This window comes from Nyctereutes procyonoides, unplaced genomic scaffold (assembly GCF_905146905.1).
Source record: "Nyctereutes procyonoides isolate TBG_1078 unplaced genomic scaffold, NYPRO_anot_genome, whole genome shotgun sequence".
NCBI classification, from domain to species: domain Eukaryota; kingdom Metazoa; phylum Chordata; class Mammalia; order Carnivora; family Canidae; genus Nyctereutes; species Nyctereutes procyonoides.
Window position 1 is genome coordinate 24637373 of NW_026575030.1, and position 18098 is coordinate 24655470.

Here is an 18098-nt window from a genome sequence, read left to right on the forward strand (position 1 = left end):
TTTGCTGTGTAGTATTCTATGGTATATATGTTACCATAGTTTGTTTAACCATTTTCTTGTTGAAAGGACTTCTATGCTGATTACAGTTTTGGGTTCTTAAAACCAAAGCTACTGTGAGCATTTATGTATAGGTTATTGTGTGAATTTAATACTTCTTTTCTCTGAAGTAAAATTGCTGGGTCATAAGGTAGTTGCATGCTTAGCTTAGGGATAATTTCTTTTTGATTTGTAAAATTATCTTTACTTTGTTTTTTTTCCTTATGTGTGATTTATTATGACTATTCATTTTCCTATTTTTTAAATTTTTTAGTTTCGTCTTTATTTCCAAAATGATTTTTAAAACTTTTCAGTTATTTCTTGAATTTCCCCTTCATTTCTGGGTTTTTCTACTGGGGGGGGGAGGTGAACAGAGGTATTTGTTTTCTTTCAAATCAAAGAAAACATGCCTGCATTCAGCAAAGTTTGCAAGTAAATATGATACATATCTCCATCATATACTTACTGTTGTGCTCTACTATGCTGTTAAATGGTGGATAAAAATTTAGCAATTTATAGATAGCTATTTTTGTTATGAATATGTTTATATTGGAAGTGGATATTGTTATTTTTTTTGTCATTATTTTTTAGCTTTATTGAGGTCATTATTATTTTTGAGCTTTATCTCAAGCTAATTAAAAAATGGAAAATACCTATCACCTCGCATAATTGCCCTTTTGTGTATGTGGTAAGAACATTTAAGATGTACTCTATTAACAAATTTCAGGCATATTACAACACTAATAACTGTAGTCACCATGTTATACCTTAGGCCTCCAGAATTTGTTTATCCTGCATAACTGAAAGTTTGTATCCTTTGACAAACCTCTCTTTATTTCCCTTACCCACTTTTCCCAGGCAACCACCATTTTACTGTCTGCGTCTCCAAGTTTGACTTTTTTAGATTCCAGCTTAAGTGAGATCATGCAGTATTTGTCTTTCTATATCTGGCTTTATTTCACTTAGCATTAGAGTTCATCCATGTTCTCATAAATGACAGGAGTTCATTTTTTTTGGGGGGGGGTTGAATGATATTCCATTATGTATGTATATATGACACATTTTATTTATTTGTTTATCAATGGACATTTAGGTGATTCTGTATTTTAGCTATTGTGAGTAATGCTGCAATGAGGATGGGATTGCAAATATCTCTTTAAGATACTGCTTTGATTTTCTTTGGACATATACCTAAAAGTGGGATTGTTGGATCACATGGATAATTCTACTTTTAAATTTTTGAGGAACCTCCAGATTGTTTTCTCTAATAGCTATATCAATTTATATTCCCACCAACAGTGTACAAGGGTTTCTTTTTCTCTACTTTCCTGGCCAATGCTTGTTACCTTTTGTCCATTTGATTGTAGCCATTCTAACAGAAAATGATGTGATATTGTGGTTTTGATTTGTATTTTCCTGATGATTTTTGGCGTTGAACATTTCTTCATATACTTTTGTATATATTCTTTGTATATGTTCTTTGGAGAAATGTCTGTCTGGTTCCCTTGCCCATTTTAAAATCATTGTTTTCAGGGCACCTGGGTGGCTCAGTTGGTTAAGGGTCTGCCTTTGGCTCAGGTTGTGATCCTAGGGTCCTGGTATTGAGCCCCATGTTAGGCTCCCTGCTCAGTGGGGAGTCTGCTTCTCACTCTTCCTCTTCCTTTGCTCCTCTCCCTCCACTCATGTTCTCTCTTTCTCTGTCTCAAATAAATAAAATCTTAAAAAAATAAAATCAGATTTTCTTACTGTTGAATTGAGTTTCTCATCTATTTTGAATATTAATCCTTTATCCGATGTATGGTTTACAAATATTTTCTCCCATTCTGTAGGTTATCTCTATTCCATTGTTTCATTTGCTATGTGGCTTTTGAGTTTGATGCAGTTTCATTTGTCTGTTTTTGCTTTTGTTATGTGTGCTTTTGAGGTTATATCCAAGAAATTATTGTCAAGACCAATGTCAAGAAGCTTTTTCCCTATGCTTTCTTCTATTGGTTTTGCAGTTTTAAGTCTTGCATTTAAGCCTTTAATACAGTTTGAGTTGATTTTCTTATGTGATAAGGGTCCAGTTTCATTCTTCTGCATGTGAATACCAATTTTCTCAGCACCGTTTATTAAAGGGACTATCCTTTCCTCATTGTGTATTCTTCGCAGCTTTTTTGAAGATCAGTTGCTGTAAATGTATAATTTATTTATTACTGTTACCTTGGTCTATTTTATACAAATATCTTAAGGTTTGGTTACCATAGCTTTATGGCATATATTTTCCCATTTAATTTGTGTATTTTAAAAAAAAGTTTTTTTAATTAAAAACATTTATTTTATTTTTTTTAAAATTTTTTTATTTATTTATGATAGTTGCACACACACAGAGAGAGAGAGAGGCAGAGACATAGGCAGAGGGAGAAGCAGGCTCCATGCACCGGGAGCCCGATGTGGGATTCGATCCCGGGTCTCCAGGATCGCGCCCTGAGCCAAAGGCAGGCGCCAAACCGCTGCGCCACCCAGGGATCCCTAAAAACATTTTTTTTAATTTGAATTTTTAGTAGTTAACGTGCAGATTGGTTTCTGGAGGGGAATTCAGATTCATCATTTACATATAATATCCAGTGCTCGTCATAACAAGTGCCCTTCTTAATACCCATCACCTGTCTAGCTATAGTATATTTTGAAATAAAAAATGTGATGCTTCCAGCTTTGTTCTTGCTCAAGATTGCTTTGTCCATTCTGGGTCTTTTGTGGTTCTAAATGATTTTAATTTTTAAAAAAATTTTGTGGGAAAAAAAGGCACTGGAATTTTGATAGGGATTGCATTGAATCTGTAGATTGCTTTGAGTGATAATGGACTTTTAATAATATTCTTCATGTCTGTGAGCATGGATATCTTTCCATTTATATGTCTTCTGAATTCCTTTCATTAATGTTATAATTTTCAGTGTATAAATCTTTTATCTCATTGGTTAAGTTTATTCCTAAGTATTTTATTTTTTAAAATGTTATTATAAGTGGGATTATTTTCTTAACTTTGGGGGAATAGTCTGTTGTTAATATATAGAAACATAATAATTTTTGTACATTGATTTTGGTCCTGCAACTTTATTGAATTCATTTATTGTAATAATTTTTTTAAATTTATTTATTTGAAAGAGAGAGGGAGAGAGAAAAGACACAAGCAAGGGGAGGGGCAGAGCGAGAGAAACTCAAGGAGAGTCCATGCTGAGCATAGAGCCTGATCTGAGGCTTGATCCCATGCCCCCAAGAACATGAAGTGAGCCGAAATCAAGAGTCAGACTCCCAACTGATTGGATCACCAAGCGCCTCTAGTTGTAGTAATTTTTGGTGAAGTCTTTAGAGTTTTCTATAAGTAAGATCATGTTATCCGCAAACAGAGACAATTATACTTCTTTCTGATTTGGAGTCCTTTTATTTCTTTTCTTGCGTAATTGATCTGGCTAGGACTTCTAGTCCTGTATTGAATAGAAGTGGTAAGAATGGGCATCCTTATTTCTGATTTTAGAGGAAAAGCTTTTAGCTTTTTGTCATTGAGTTTGATGTTACCTGTGGGTTTGTTATATATGGCCTTGATTATATTGAGGTACAACCTTCTGTACCTAATTGGTTGAAAGTTTTTATCATGAAAGGATGCTGAATTTTTTAAATGCTTTGTCTGCATCTACTGAGTTGATTATGTGTTATTTGTCCTTCATTATGTTAATGTAGTGCATCACATTTATTGATTTGTGGATATTGAACCATCCTTGCATCTTAGGAATAAATCCTGCTTGATGTGGTGTATGGATCCTTTTAATTTTTTTTTTAAGATTTTATTTATTTACTTATTCATTAGAGACACACATAGAGAGAGAGAAATGCAGAGACATAGGCAGAGGGAGAAGCAAGCTCCATGCAGAAAGCCTGATGTGGGACTCGATCCCGGAACTCCAGGATCATGCCCTGGGCCAAAGGCAAGTGCTAAACCACTGAGCCACCGAGGGATCCCCTGGATCCCTTTAATGTGATGCTGAATTGGATATGCTAGTATTTTGTTGAGGATTTTTGCATCTATTTCATCAGAGATACTGGCCTATAATTTTCTTGTAGTGCCTTTCAGATTGAGTATCCAGATGATGCTGTCCTTGTAAAATGAGTTTGAAAGAGTTTCCTCTTCTTCAGTTTTTTTAGAATAGTTGGAGAAGGATAGGCATTAATTCTTCTTTAAGCATTTTTTAGAACTCACTAGCGAAGCCATCAAGTTGTGGCCATTTCTTTCTTGAGAGGTTTTTGGTTACTGATTCAGTCTTCTTATGTTATTGGTTTGTTCAGATTTTCTGTTTCTTGTGGTTCAGTCTGGGTACATTGTATGTTTCTAGGAATTCATCCATTTCTTCCAGATTATCCAATTTGTTGGCATATAATTATTCATGGTAGTCTTTAATGATTCCTTGTATTTTTGTGTTATCAGTTACAGTGTCTCCTTCACTTGTAAAATTTATTCATTTGAATCTTCTCTCAGTCTAGCTAAAGGTTTGTCAATTTTGTTTATATTTTCAAAAAAACCTAGTTTTGTGGAAAAAATTAGTTTTGTTAATCTTTACTATTTTTCTAATATCCATTTCTTTTATTTATCTTCTGATATTATTTTCTTCCTTCTGCTTTCACCTTAGTTTGTTCTTCTTTTCCTAGTTTCGTAACATGTCAAGACAGGTTGTTTATTTGAGATCTTTTGTTTTTTTTTTTTTTAATGTAGGCCTATCTGCGTAAGTTTCCCTTTTAGAACTGCTTTTGCTGCATCTCATTAAGTTTCCATAGATATGTCATGTTTTCATTTCATTTGTCTCAATGTAATTTATGATTTCCATTTTGGTTTTTTCTTTGACCCTTTGTTCAGGGGCATATTGTTCAATTTCCACAAATTTATGAATTTTCCGATTTTCTTCTTGTTTTTCTTTTGCATATTTTTTCTTTTGCATATTAATAGTAATTTTATTTCTTCTTTTATGTTCTTCTCATTTGAGATTAAAAAAAGTTTAATGCCAGTTAGTGATCATACAGTGTTGTATTAGTTTCATGTGTACCATATTGTGATTCAGCAATTCCATACATCACCCGGTACTTATCACAAGTGTATTCCTTATTCCCCATCACCAATTTAAGCCACCCCCTCATCTCCCCCCTGGTAACTAATTTATTCTTTATAGTTAATTGTTGTTTTCTTGGGACGCCTGGATGGCTCAGTGGTTGAGTGTCTGCCTTCTCAGTGCGTGATCCTGAGTCCTGGGATTGAGTCCCACATCAGGCTCCCTGTGAGGAGCCTGGTTCTCCCTCTGTCTGTATCTCTGCCTCTCTCTGTGAGTTTCTCATGAATCAATAAATAAAATCTTTAAAAAAAGTTGTTTCTTAATTTATCTTCCTCCTTCTTTTTGATTTGTAGTTTATACTATTATCATCAGAAATGATATTCAGTATACTTCCAATTTTCTTAAATTTATTAAGACTTATGTTGTGGGGCAGCCTGGGTGGCTCAGCAGGCAGCCTGGGTGGCTCAGCAGTTTAGTGCCTGCCTTCAGCCCAGGGCATGATCCTGGGGACCTGGGATCGAGTCCCATATCGGGCTCCCTGCATGGAGCCTGCTTCTCCCTCTGCCTGTGTCTCTGCCTCTCTCTCTGTGTGTCTCTCATGAATAAATAAATAAATGAATAAATCTTTAAGGAAAAAAAAGACTTACGTTGTGGCCCAACATATGATCTGTATCCAGGAGAATGTCCCATGTACACTGAAATGACTGTATTCTGCTGCTTTTGGATGGACATATATGTCTGTTAGGCCCATTTCTTTTTTTTTTAATTTTTTTTTAAATTTTTATTTATGATAGAGAGAGGGGGGGGGCAGAGACACAGGCAGAGGGAGAAACAGGCTCCATGCACCGGGAGCCCGACGTGGGATTCGATCCCGGGTCTCCAGGATCGCGCCCCGGGCCAAAGGCAGGCACTAAACCACTGCGCCACCCAGGGATCCCTCATTTTTTTTTTTTTAAGATTTTATTTATTGATTCATGAGAGACACACACACAGAGACAGAGAGAGAGGCAGAGACACAGGCAAAGGGAGAAGCAGGCTCCACACAGGGAGCCCGATGTGGGACTCGATCCTGAGACTCCAGGATCATGCCCTGGGCCAAAGGCAGGAGTTAAACCACTGAGCCACCCAGGGATCCCCGGCCCATTTCATTTAATGGGTAGTTCAAGTTCAGTGTTTTCTTATTGCTTTCTCTCTGGATCCATTGTCGAAAGTGGGAGAATTGAATTGTATTGCTGTCTACTTTTCTCTTCAGTTCTGTGAGCATTTGCTTAATATATTTAGCTGTTCTGATATTGGGAGCATATATATTTATTTATAAGTTTTATATCCTATTGATAAATTGACTCCGTTATCATTATGTAATGACCTTCTTTGTCTCTCATGACAGTTTTTGACTAATAATCTGTTTTGTTTTTTATAAATATTTGTGTGGAATATATTTTTCCATTCCTTTACTTTCAGCCTGTCTGTAACATTAGACCCAACATGAGTCTCTTGTAGGCAACATATAGTTAGATCTTGTTTTTCTTTTTTTTTTTCTTTATTTTTATTTTTATTTTTATTTTTTTAGATCTTGTTTTTCAATCCATTCTCCACTTCATGTCTTTTGATTGGATAATTTAATCCATTTGAATTTAAATTATTGAATGGACTTACTATAGACATTTTGTTATAGTTTTCTATTTTGTGGTTCCTTTGTTCCTTTCTTCTTTTGCTGCCTTCCTGGGTTTTTCAGTTTCTGATGTATGGGTTTTCATGTCTTATGTCATTTTTAATGCCTTTAAGTCCTTTTGATTGATTTAGTAGGTTGTAGTTCTGAGTTATTTTGAGCATGGCTCTTTGACATGCTTCCATTTTCTTTATGGATATTATTTTGCTCCTTATAATAACTTTGTATGAAAATTGACTCTGTTGCTTTTCAGGTGTTCATTTTTATATTAATGTTGTTTTCCAATATTGGTTCAAAATGTGGCCATTGGATTTCTGAGATTTCCTGACTCTTTTTCTGTTATCCTCAGTTCATTCTTTATCTGGGTCTTTCTTTGTTCTCTATTGACTCTGTCTTGATGAATTTTTATTGTACTCTCAATAGAGGCCCTGTTCTGAAAGAGAGCCCTGACACTTTAGTTTTGAGAGTTCAGGGGGCCCAGACTAGCCATTTCAGACCTTGCATGCTCCTTGCATTTAGGTGCTGTTGGAGTAAGAATATACCTCCCTTTTTCAGTTGCTGTTCTTTAATTGGTTCAGCACATTTTCCAGTGAATACCCAAGGGCTCTTTTGTGGTTCTCTTTGTATCATGTCCATCACATTCTCACAGCTTTGGTAGGGAAGCATTATTTTACCTCTATCCCCTTAAGGTTTTTCACTGGGCCTGAGAATTAAATTTACATAGGACAGATTAACAGGGAAGACATACAGATTTATTTGTTATGAATTTTAAGTGACCCTGGATCCCTTGTAGAAAATGGTGACCAAAAGAAGCAGTTGGAGTAGAACATTTATATACTGAGTTGGACAGAGAACAGTAAATTGTGATAATGATACAAGGCAAAGGGTAGAGTTTATCATGGAGAAGTGACTAGGAAGATAAGGATTCACATACAAAGTGTGTTTGTACAAATTCCTCTTGGCCTCATCTCCCCATCCCTGGAGATAAGAATGTTACTTTCCTCCTTATATAGGCAGGACATCTTCCATATGGTGTTTTATATCTAGTTTCCAGGAAGAAAAAGGGGAGGTCAGAGCATCCTTCTCATACTTGTTTTTCAAGTGCCTTTAGCTCAAAATAATCTTTTTTTTTTTAAATTTTTATTTATTTATGATAGTCACACACAGAGAGAGAGAATGGTAGAGACACAGGCAGAGGGAGAAGCAGGCTCCATGCACCGGGAGCCCGACGTGGGATTCGATCCGGGGTCTCCAGGATCGCGCCCCGGGCCAAAGGCAGGCGCCAAACCGCTGCGCCACCCAGGGATCCCTCAAAATAATCTTTATGCCAAAGTGGAAGATTTAGGGTGGAACGTTCTGCCACCTTCCTTTTACTTCTCCCTTCCTTCCACATGGACAATTACATACAGATCTTGTGGCTATTGGTGATTTCTCTATATCCATGCTTATTTTAGAGTTTGTGGGAAACTTTGTCACATAGTTTTGTGTTTCTTTAGTAAAGGCTGTATAGGTTTTTGTTATCTAGTTGCTTTGTCAGTTTTTGTGTGGGAATTCAGGAAGATCCACAATCCATGCTGTCTCCTACTCCTATCTTCTCAGAGTCCCATTAGTTGGTTGATTTCAGGTGTACAATATAGGGATTCAGCAGTTCCATAAGTGTACTCCTTAATCCCCATCACCTAATTAACCTATCACCCCCCACCTCCCCTCTGTAACCACCAGTTCTCTGTGATTAGGACTCTGTTTATTTGTGTGTCTCTTTTTCCTCTCCTTGTTCATTTGTTTTGTCTCTTAAATTCTACATATGAGTAATATTACATAGTATTTGTCTTTTTCTGACTTACTTCACTTAGCATTATATTCTCTAGCTCCATCCTAGTCTTTGCAAATGGCAAGATTCTGTTCTATTTTCATGGCTGAATAATATTTTAGTGTGTGTGTGTGTGTGTGTGTGTGTACACACCACATCTTCATCCACTTATCAATGGATGGACTGCTTTCATATCTTAGCTATTGTAAATAAACATAGAGGTGCATGTATCTCTTTGAATTAGTGTTTTTGTATCCTTTAGGTAAATACGTAATAGTGCAATTGCTGGATCATAGGGTAGTTCCATTTTTAACTTTTTGAGGAATCTCCATACTATTTTTCCAGAGTGACTGCACCAGTTAGCATTCTACCAACAGTGCAAGAAATTTCCTTTTTCTTCACATCCTTGGGAACACCTGTTGTTTCTTGTGTTATTAATTTTAACATTCTGACAAGTGATATTTCATTGTGGTTTTGATTTGCATTTCCCTTATGATCAGTGATGGTGAACATCTCTTCATGTGTCTGTTGGACATCTGTATGTCTTCTTGGGAGAAATGTCTGTTCGTGTCTTCTGCCCATTATTTAATCAGATTATTTGTTTTCCGGGTGTTGAATTTGATAAGTTCTTTATAGATTCTAGATACTAACTTTTTATTGGATATGTCATTTACAGATACCTTCTCCCATTCTGCAACTTCCCTTTTAATTTTGTTGATGTTTCTTTTTCTGTGCAGAGGCATTTTATTTTGATATAGTCCCAATAGTTTATTTTTAATTTTTTCCCCTTGTCTCAGGAGACATATCTAGAAAAAAGTTGCTGTGGCTAATGTCAAAGAGGTTATTGCCTGTGACCAAGGATTTTTATGGTTTTAGGTCTCACATTAGGTCTCTAATCCACTTTGAATTTATTTTTGAGTAAGGTGTAAGAAAGTGGCTAATTTTCTTTTTCAAGATTTTTTTCCTTTCCAGATTTTATTTAAATTCAGGTTAGTTAATATAGCGTGTTGTATTAGTTTCAGGGGTGGAATTTAATGATTCATCACTTGCATATAACACCCAGTACTAAAAAACAAAAACAAAAACAAAAAAACATCCAGTACTCCTACAAGTGCCCTCCTTAATGCCCATCACCCATTTACACACACACTATTCTGGTGTGTCATTCAAAGCCATTGTTTCTTTGTTGATTTTCTGTTTTGATGATCTATCCATTGATGCAAGTGAGGGGTTAAGGGCCCTTGCTATTGTATTATTGTTGATTAGTTCCTTTATGTTCATTATTAACTGTTTTATGTATTTGGGTGCTCCCAGGTTGGGTGCATAAATATTTGCAATCGTTCTACCTTATTGTTGGATTCTCTTTTATTATAATATAGTGTCATTCATTGTGTCTTGCTACAGTCTTTGTTTTAAAGTCCACCTTGTCTGGTATAACTATTGCTACTCCAGGTTTCTTTCTTTTTTTAAAATATTTTATTTATTTATTTATTCATGAGAGACACACACGGAGAGAGAGGCAGAGACACAGGCAGAAGGAGAAGCAGGCTCCATGCAGGGAGCCCAACGTGGGACTCCATCCTGGATCTCCAGGATCAGGCCCTGGGCTGAAGGCAGTGCTAAACCGCTGAGCCACCCAGGCTGCCCTCCAGGTTTCTTTTGACATCTGTTTGCGTGATAAATATTTCTTTGTCCCCTCACTTTCAATCTGCATGTGTCTTTAGGTCTGAAATGAGTCTCTTGTGGGCAGCATATAGATGGATTTTATTTATTTATTTTATCCATTCAGTCACCTTTTGTCTTTTGATTGTAATGTTTAGTTCATTTACATTCAGATTAATTGTTGATAGATATGTATTTATTGCTATTTTATTACTTGTTTTGTGGTTGTTTTTGGAGCTTTTCTCTGATCCTTCCTTGTCTTTTTCTCTTTCATGGTTTACTGATTTTCTTTAGTGATATGTTTGGATTTCTTTTTCTTTATTCTTTACATATTTATTAGTGATTTTTGACATAAGGTTACCCTTAGGTTTGTATATAATCTCCTGCATATAGTAATCTATGTTAAATTCTAGGTTGTTTAAATTTGAACCCATTTTCTAAGAACCAACTTTTGGTTTTACTGGTTTTCTCTGTTTTTCTATTTTAATTTTATTAATTTCTCTTCTTAGTATCTTTTTTGTCTGCTTATATTTGTTTTAATTTGCTCTTCTTTTTCTAGTTTGCTACAGAAGCAGCATAGTTTGCTAATGTAAATCTCTTTTCCTTCTTTTCTAATATATGAATTTATTGCCATACATTTGAACAAAGATTATATTCAAATTCTAGCACTACTACATGATTTTTTTTTTTAGGAAACCCTCCGGAAAGAATGGGGTTCATGGGGGCACTGCATCATGGGCTTATTTGACAAAGTAGGAGAGAATAACATTCTGGCAGGCGAAGGACTGTTAGAAGTTCATGTTTGTAAATGAAATTATGATGAAAGAAAAGAGATTAAATAACTAAGAAATATTATTTGCCACTAAACAATTATGTCTGTATTTGACTTAGAAAACATTAATGGTGGTTATTTTTTTTTAATTTTTATTTATTTATGATAGTTACACAGAGAGAGAGAGAGAGAGAGAGGCAGAGACATAGGCAGAGGGAGAAGCAGGCTCCATGCACCGGGAGCCCCATGTGGGATTCGATCCTGGGTCTCCAGGATCGCGCCCTGGGCCAAAGGCAGGTGCCAAACCGCTGCGCCACCCAGGGATCCCATTAATGGTGGTTATTAAAGTGCAGTGCAGTTGCCCTGAAAAGAGCAACGTGCAACTACACTGTACATACACTGTAAATGCATTTTTAAAGATATCATCCTCTATAGTCTATGTCTAATATATATCACCTGTACAGTTTTTATTTCACTTGTAGATGATATAGTTACCAACTAGTACAAGAGAAGCCTATATCTATTTTACTGATTCTTATGTTTTCTTTTTCTGCAGAAATGCTGAGCCGATTGTCAGGATTAGCAAATGTTGTTTTGCATGAATTATCAGGAGATGACACTGATGAGAATATGAGGGCTTCCCTAGACCCTGTGAGTAGCTCTATTCTGAATGAAACTGATGATACGTGTGTGTGTGTGTATTCCATGCTCTTCCGGGGAAAGAATTTAAGATAGACAGTTTTGAGCAGCCTCTATTTTGCTAGGTAGGTAGAAGAGAGGATTAAGAAAAAATATTGATTCTTTATAAATAATCCTTCTGTAAGTTTGTAGCCTGTGAGCCATAGTGATGGGAATCAAGTCCTGGATGAGATTGGAAAGATTTTTTTTTAATTTGTTCCCTGAGCCTTGCTTAGTGCTAGATTGTTGTAAATTCTCTTCCGGTATATATCCTGTTCCCTAGCAAAGTTTTGAATAAGTGGCAGAATTTGGGACACCAGTTTCAGTTTCAGGTCTGAAAATATGTTTGCTATTATAAATTTATCTAACACTTCTCTTATAGTTTATATTTTTTGATAACCACATGGGGAATCAAAAGAAGTCCTTTAGTTTTCTGAAAGACAAGCAATATTGCCTAATAGTTAAGAGAATTTTACTCAACTGCTCTCTTAAATTTAAGCTTTGGGCTCTTCCACTTGATAGTTTATCATCTTTGCTTCTCTTTATTTTTCTTTTTGGTAGAATTAGGATAATACCATAAATGAGATAATGTTTTGCTTATGAAGTACTTAACATTTCCAAAATACTCAACATATTTTAATGGCTATGATGATCATTAGTATTGGATCAGAGTTGGAAAGATTTCTTAAGTATGGAGGTGAGTTAGGCAAGAGTTAAGATGAAGTTGGATTGAAGGTACTCTTTTTTGGACACTAATATCTTTTCCCTGGTGCATTGGCAACTTTTTGTTTAAATACTAGGCATTACCCCAAGAATCTGACATGGAATTTAAGGATAGAACACAAGAGGATGTTCTGGAGCGCCTGGCTTATGCTGAGCAGTTGGTGGTAGAGCTGAAAGAAATCATTAGGCAGAAGGACATTCAATTGCAGCAAAAAGATGAAGTTCTACAGGTACCATGATATTCTACTCCTTTCTTGCCAGCATTTGATATGACAGACACAACATTTACTTAGATTTTTCTCTTCACTTAGATTATTGGAGAGAGTGACTCTTATTTCCCTAATACTGTAAGATGATACGTACCCAAGAATAACTTTTATTATATACTAGATACATGATGAAAAACCATTTACATATTTATTGTCATTGTTCTGTGACAGGAAGAAAGAAAAGCTGCTGATAACAAAATAAAAAAACTAAAACTTCATGCTAAGGCCAAATTAACTTCTTTGAATAAACACATAGAAGAAATGAAGGCACAAGGAGGGACTGTTCTGCCTACAGAATCTCATTCAGAGGAGCAACTCTCCAAGGTATGGTAACTAGATATACTACACATTTTCTGAGTGGAAAAGCCTCCCATTATAGCAGATCTTCACTAGTCACAAAAACTTATGAAGCTCAAGTAGTACAGCCATAGATGCTATCATTTCTTACTGAGCTTGCAGTCTAGCTGAGCTCTGGGCCACACACTGAATAAAAGGCCAACAGAAAATACAGAAATGAAATGTGACCTAGAGAATTAAAAAAGGCCAACAAGACGAGTAAATACCACAATGAAGCATTTATATAGGAGAGGAACATACTTTTGGAGGAATTTCATCTTCGGTTAGATTAAACTACGTGGTCTGTAAGAAAATTTCTGTGAGTTCTGAATTCTTTAATTCAGTGACTTGACAAAGAATATGTCCTCATATTGCCACACTGTAGCAGATTAAAGTTTCATGCATTGTAACTGAATCAACTAGATTGCTTTGGGCTCCCTGTAAGGGATGCTTTCTATGTTTATGACACCAATAAAACAATTTAAGGTCAGGGTTAGAGGAGTAAGGGAAGTGGTACCTTTTGAAAAATAGACTATTGTCCCAATATTCATTTTTATTACTTTTCTATATAGTTAAATCCCAAATATTCACATTAAGTCAGCCATTTAGTGAACAAGAATCTTCAGTTTTTTTGGAGTTTGGTGTAGAATATATAGAGGCTGGCATATCACATGTGCACACTGCAGTTGGCCTAGACTTAAGAAATCTGTTTTTGATTTTATTTTTATTTTCCTAATTTCACCTTATTTTACTCTTTGATTCAGTAGTATTCTTATCTCAATGTTTTTAGTTCTTGGGAAATGAGGTTGTAACTGATTTTCTAGGTACAACCCTGGAGTAACTGGTTAATTCCTAGTACCCTGATTAGTCTTTCCTTTTGGGTCTAATGCTCAGAAGACATTACTTTTCCTGCATCAATAGCTTTATTTAACTTCTCAAAGCTTATTTTAGAAGCTTTACTTATTCTTCTAAAATAGCTTGTTTATCTTGATGTCTCTCCCATGTTACTTTGTTTCATCTAACGGTCCCCCTACTATGTTGTTAGATTTTTAAATTATCTATTTTGTACTCTACTTTTTTGTTTTGTTTTGTTTTGTTTTGATTTTAAGGTCTAAGACCTTAAATTAACACTTGGAAGCTTCATTTCCTCACTCTGTTAAATAAGAGGGTCAAATCAAATGATTTCTAAGTTCTAGCAATCAATCGTTACAGGTTTATACTCTTGTTACCCATTACAGAGCTAGAAATTCTCTGACAAATGTAGTTGAAGAGATGAGGGCAATCCTCAGATGCTTGATTGACTGTTATGTAGGAGAAAGTGTAAAATTATTTTGTGTAGTTCTAATAAGTAGACTTGGTTCATTTGAGGGTGATGAATTCAGTAGGGAGGGAGAGTCTTGTTCTTTTTTTTTTTTAAACTTTTTTTTTTTTAATTTTTATTTACTTATGATAGTCACACACACAGAGAGAGAGAGAGGCAGAGACATAGGCAGAGGGAGAAGCAGGCTCCATGCACCGGGAGCCCGACGTGGGATTTGATCCTGGGTCTCCAGGATCCTTGGGTCTCCGGGCCAAAGGCAGGCGCTAAACTGCTGCGCCACCCAGGGATCCCAGGGAGAGTCTTGTTCAATCTCAGGGAGAGAGCTCTTGGGAAAGAAAGATAGACTTGAAAGATTCGGATTTCCCTTACAAGGTCTTGTATGATGTTTTGCCCCTCATCTAACAGCACCTATGCTTTTCTGAATTCTGTCCTCTGGTTCTTCAAGGCAGTGAGACTAAGTTTTCTTTTTCTTTTTTTTTTTTTTTTTACTTTTATTTCGAGACTAAGTTTTCTATTAAGTTTTAGTCCTTTGTGGTGCTGACTGGTTTTGTCCTGAGACTAAAAAAACCATAAAAACGGGAAACTTGGTGTTGTTTCTTCCAGGTATTGACTCCTTTTCAGTATCTTCCTGCTTTTGGTTGCCTTCTAGCATTTTCAAGTAGCTGTTTTTCTATATTGTCCAGAGTTGAGAGCTGTTATCTGAGGGAGGATGAATCTACTAGTAAGTAGCTAACTGGGCCATACTAAAATGGGGGGAAAACTCTTAAGATTCCTTCCTGGTTGTTAACTCAGGTGTTATTTCTTGCTCCCATTTATAAAACTATAATCAAATGGTTATATAGGGCAAGTTAGAGCAAAAGATCAGATATGTGTTAATTATAATTTTTTTAAATCAATGACTTTATTGCCTTCATTTTCAGCATGATAAGAGTTCTACAGAGGAAGAGATGGAAGTAGAAAAGATAAAGCAGAAACTCCAGGAGAAGGAGGAACTAATAAGCTGTTTGCAAGCCCAACTTTCCCAGGCACATGCAGAACAAAGTGCACAGGTAGGGGTGTTAAGTCACCTCCTAGTCATTGGGTTAATGAATCACTAGGGCCCAATGGATGACAAATACATTTTTCTAGATGGCCAACAGATACTTATCTATGTATCTGTCAATTTCCTTTCTTCTTCCCTTTCCTTCCCTCACCGACTTCCCTTCCTTCCTGCCTGCATCTAGCAATTTGTGTCTGCCATTCTTGGTTGATGTTTGTGGATACCCAGTGTGCTCTTTTAATATAAAGTTTCACGTTTTTATTTCAAAATAATTTTTCTTGAATAATATAGCTTGTCGCATTTGGTCTGGTTTTTTCTCTAGGGACTTCTATTATCTGAATGTTCCTTTGAATCTCTTTAATATTTGTCACTTTTGATTCTCTTTTATTTCTTTCTTCATTTTAAATTTTCTTTTTTTCCCCTTCACTTTAGGTATTCTGTTTTGTGTTTGTTTACTTCTGTGTTCCTTCTTATTTAGACTTCCTTTTTGAAATTTTTTTCTTATATATCAAATTTTTCCTAATTTCAGTCACCTCATTTCTGAGTTTTTCTGATTATGCTATTTTCTATGTCTTGTATAGTTTTCTTAAAATTTTTAACACTTTTTGCAGTTTTAGTTTGTTTTTGAACATGCCTCTAGTCTGATATTATCACCTTTAAATATGTTTTGTTCCTTAGCTTTTTTTTAATAGTAACTTTGTATGAAATTTGACCTTGATCCTTGTTTGTTCCTTATTTTTGTGAGCAGTTAGTTTTTCTAAACTTTTGGAAGGAGGCTTGGTTCAGGAAAACTTTACTTACCAGGCCTCTCTCTTTTGTTATTATTATTATTGTTATTATTATTTGTATTGTGTCCAAAGATCTGGCAACTGGATTTCTGGGATTTCCTGGTTTTCTTCCTCCTGCCCTTCACTTTGGCTTATACCAACATAGTCCAATAGTAATATGTAAGCCACATGCATAATTTAAAATTTTATTGCAGAAACGGGTAAAATTAATTTTACCCTGTATTTCATGTAGTCCAATATATTCAAAATATACTTTTGAAATTAATAATTATTTTTGTGTTATTTTCCTTTTTTTTTTTTTTTTTTTTTTGCATTGTCTGGAATTTGGTGTGTGTTTTTAACATTGTATCTCCATTTGGATTGTTAAATTCTCACTGGAAATACTTCTTCTCTGTTTAGATTTCATAAAATTTCCAGTTGAGAAAATAGTAGATTCCTATGCTCATGTTTTTCCAGACATACTTAAAAGCTTTCCAGTAACTGAATTGAGGGTGAAACATCATTTTTTCTTATGATCTACATAAGTATCAACTCTGACTGATGCTGTCTCCATAAAGTATTCAGAGAAATATATTACAATATTAGATGAGTGTACAGGAAAAAAATCATTCAAACTGAATGAATCCACTGATAGGCAATGTGTTTATTGTCATACTAGGAACAGCATGCACACTTGTTACTTACGTGACAATTTAAGAGTATTTGATATTATGCAATAAAGTAAAATATAGTTATTTTTAATGGGAAAATAATTTCTATTTTAATTAAAATTAAATAATATTAATAATTAAACTCCTCGTGCATTTAGACATGTCCCAAGCCCTCTGGAACCACATTTGGCTAGTTGATAATGAATTATACAGCATATGTATAGACCTTTTTTTTTTTTTTTAAATTTATTTATTTATGATAGTCACAGAGAGAGAGAGAGAGAGAGGGAGGCAGAGACACAGGCAGAGGGAGAAGCAGGCTCCATGCACCGGGAACCCGATATGGGATTCGATCCCGGGTCTCCAGGATCGCGCCCTGAGCCAAAGGCAGGCTCCAAACCGCTGCGCCACCCAGGGATCCCTGTATAGACCTTTTTGTTCTGTTTCTTTTATCTCTATTCTGCATAATTTTTATTTCACTCATAAGTTTCTTCTTATTTCTGGTCCATGTCTTAGAAGGCAGCCCTGATGAGTCAGTTCTGAGAATTCAGAGAACTAGGTTGTTCTAACCTTTTAGTCCTCCTTTCTGTGGACCCCTTGAATTTGCCCAATATTGGGGAATGAAGAAGCCCTGCCAATTTAAGCCGCTGTTCTAAGATTGGCCAACTGTGCTTTCCAGTAAGAACCTGTTGGCTGTTTGGGGATTTTCTTGTTCTCAAGGCCATTAATGTTGCTCTGCTGCTGCCTTGGCTTCCTCTTGCATAGACTCTAATACCATGCAGGTCTTGTGGCTTTTGGTGGTTTGTTGTACCTGCTTGTATTTTGGGGTTTGTGGATCTACCTTCCTAATTTTATTGGAAATATTGTCCATGGGTTTTTGGTTTTACTATTTAGTTGTACTATCTGTTTCTTTGTGAAGATTCATAGAAAAACCACTGCTATTCTGTCTTCCTCTGATAAATAATTCTGATAATTACTTTTTAAAATCCCAGTACATGAAGTTCCCTTTTGTGTTGAGTGCAAATTAGAAGGATATGAATAGGTATTTTTGGCAATTAAGAAAGGGAGGTCAAAAAATTAAGAGTGCGAGTTCTTTTGTTTAAATTTTTTTTTTCCTTCTATGTCTTCAGTCTGATAAGAGTTCAACAGAGATGGAAGAATATTTAATGATGAAGCAGCAGCTCCAAGAGAAGGAGGAACTCATCAGCACTCTGAAAGCCGAGCTCAGCCAGACACAAGCAGAGCAAGCTGCTCAGGTAGGGTGGAAGGT

General features: G+C 35.6%; 1 protein-coding gene across 3 annotated transcripts in view; it reads left to right on the forward strand.

Annotated features, from left to right (window-relative positions):
- The window catches only part of GOLGB1 (golgin B1), a 90153-nt gene that overhangs the window by 9183 nt on the left and 62872 nt on the right, over positions 1-18098 (forward strand). For all 3 annotated transcript variants that reach the window (XM_055316012.1, XM_055316013.1, XM_055316014.1), the window contains exons 2-6: positions 11581-11675; positions 12503-12655; positions 12866-13018; positions 15272-15400; positions 17959-18084. In XM_055316012.1, coding sequence (XP_055171987.1) covers positions 11583-11675; positions 12503-12655; positions 12866-13018; positions 15272-15400; positions 17959-18084 — 654 coding nt within the window. In that variant the 5' untranslated portion in view covers positions 11581-11582. The remainder of the gene's footprint in view (positions 1-11580; positions 11676-12502; positions 12656-12865; positions 13019-15271; positions 15401-17958; positions 18085-18098) is intronic.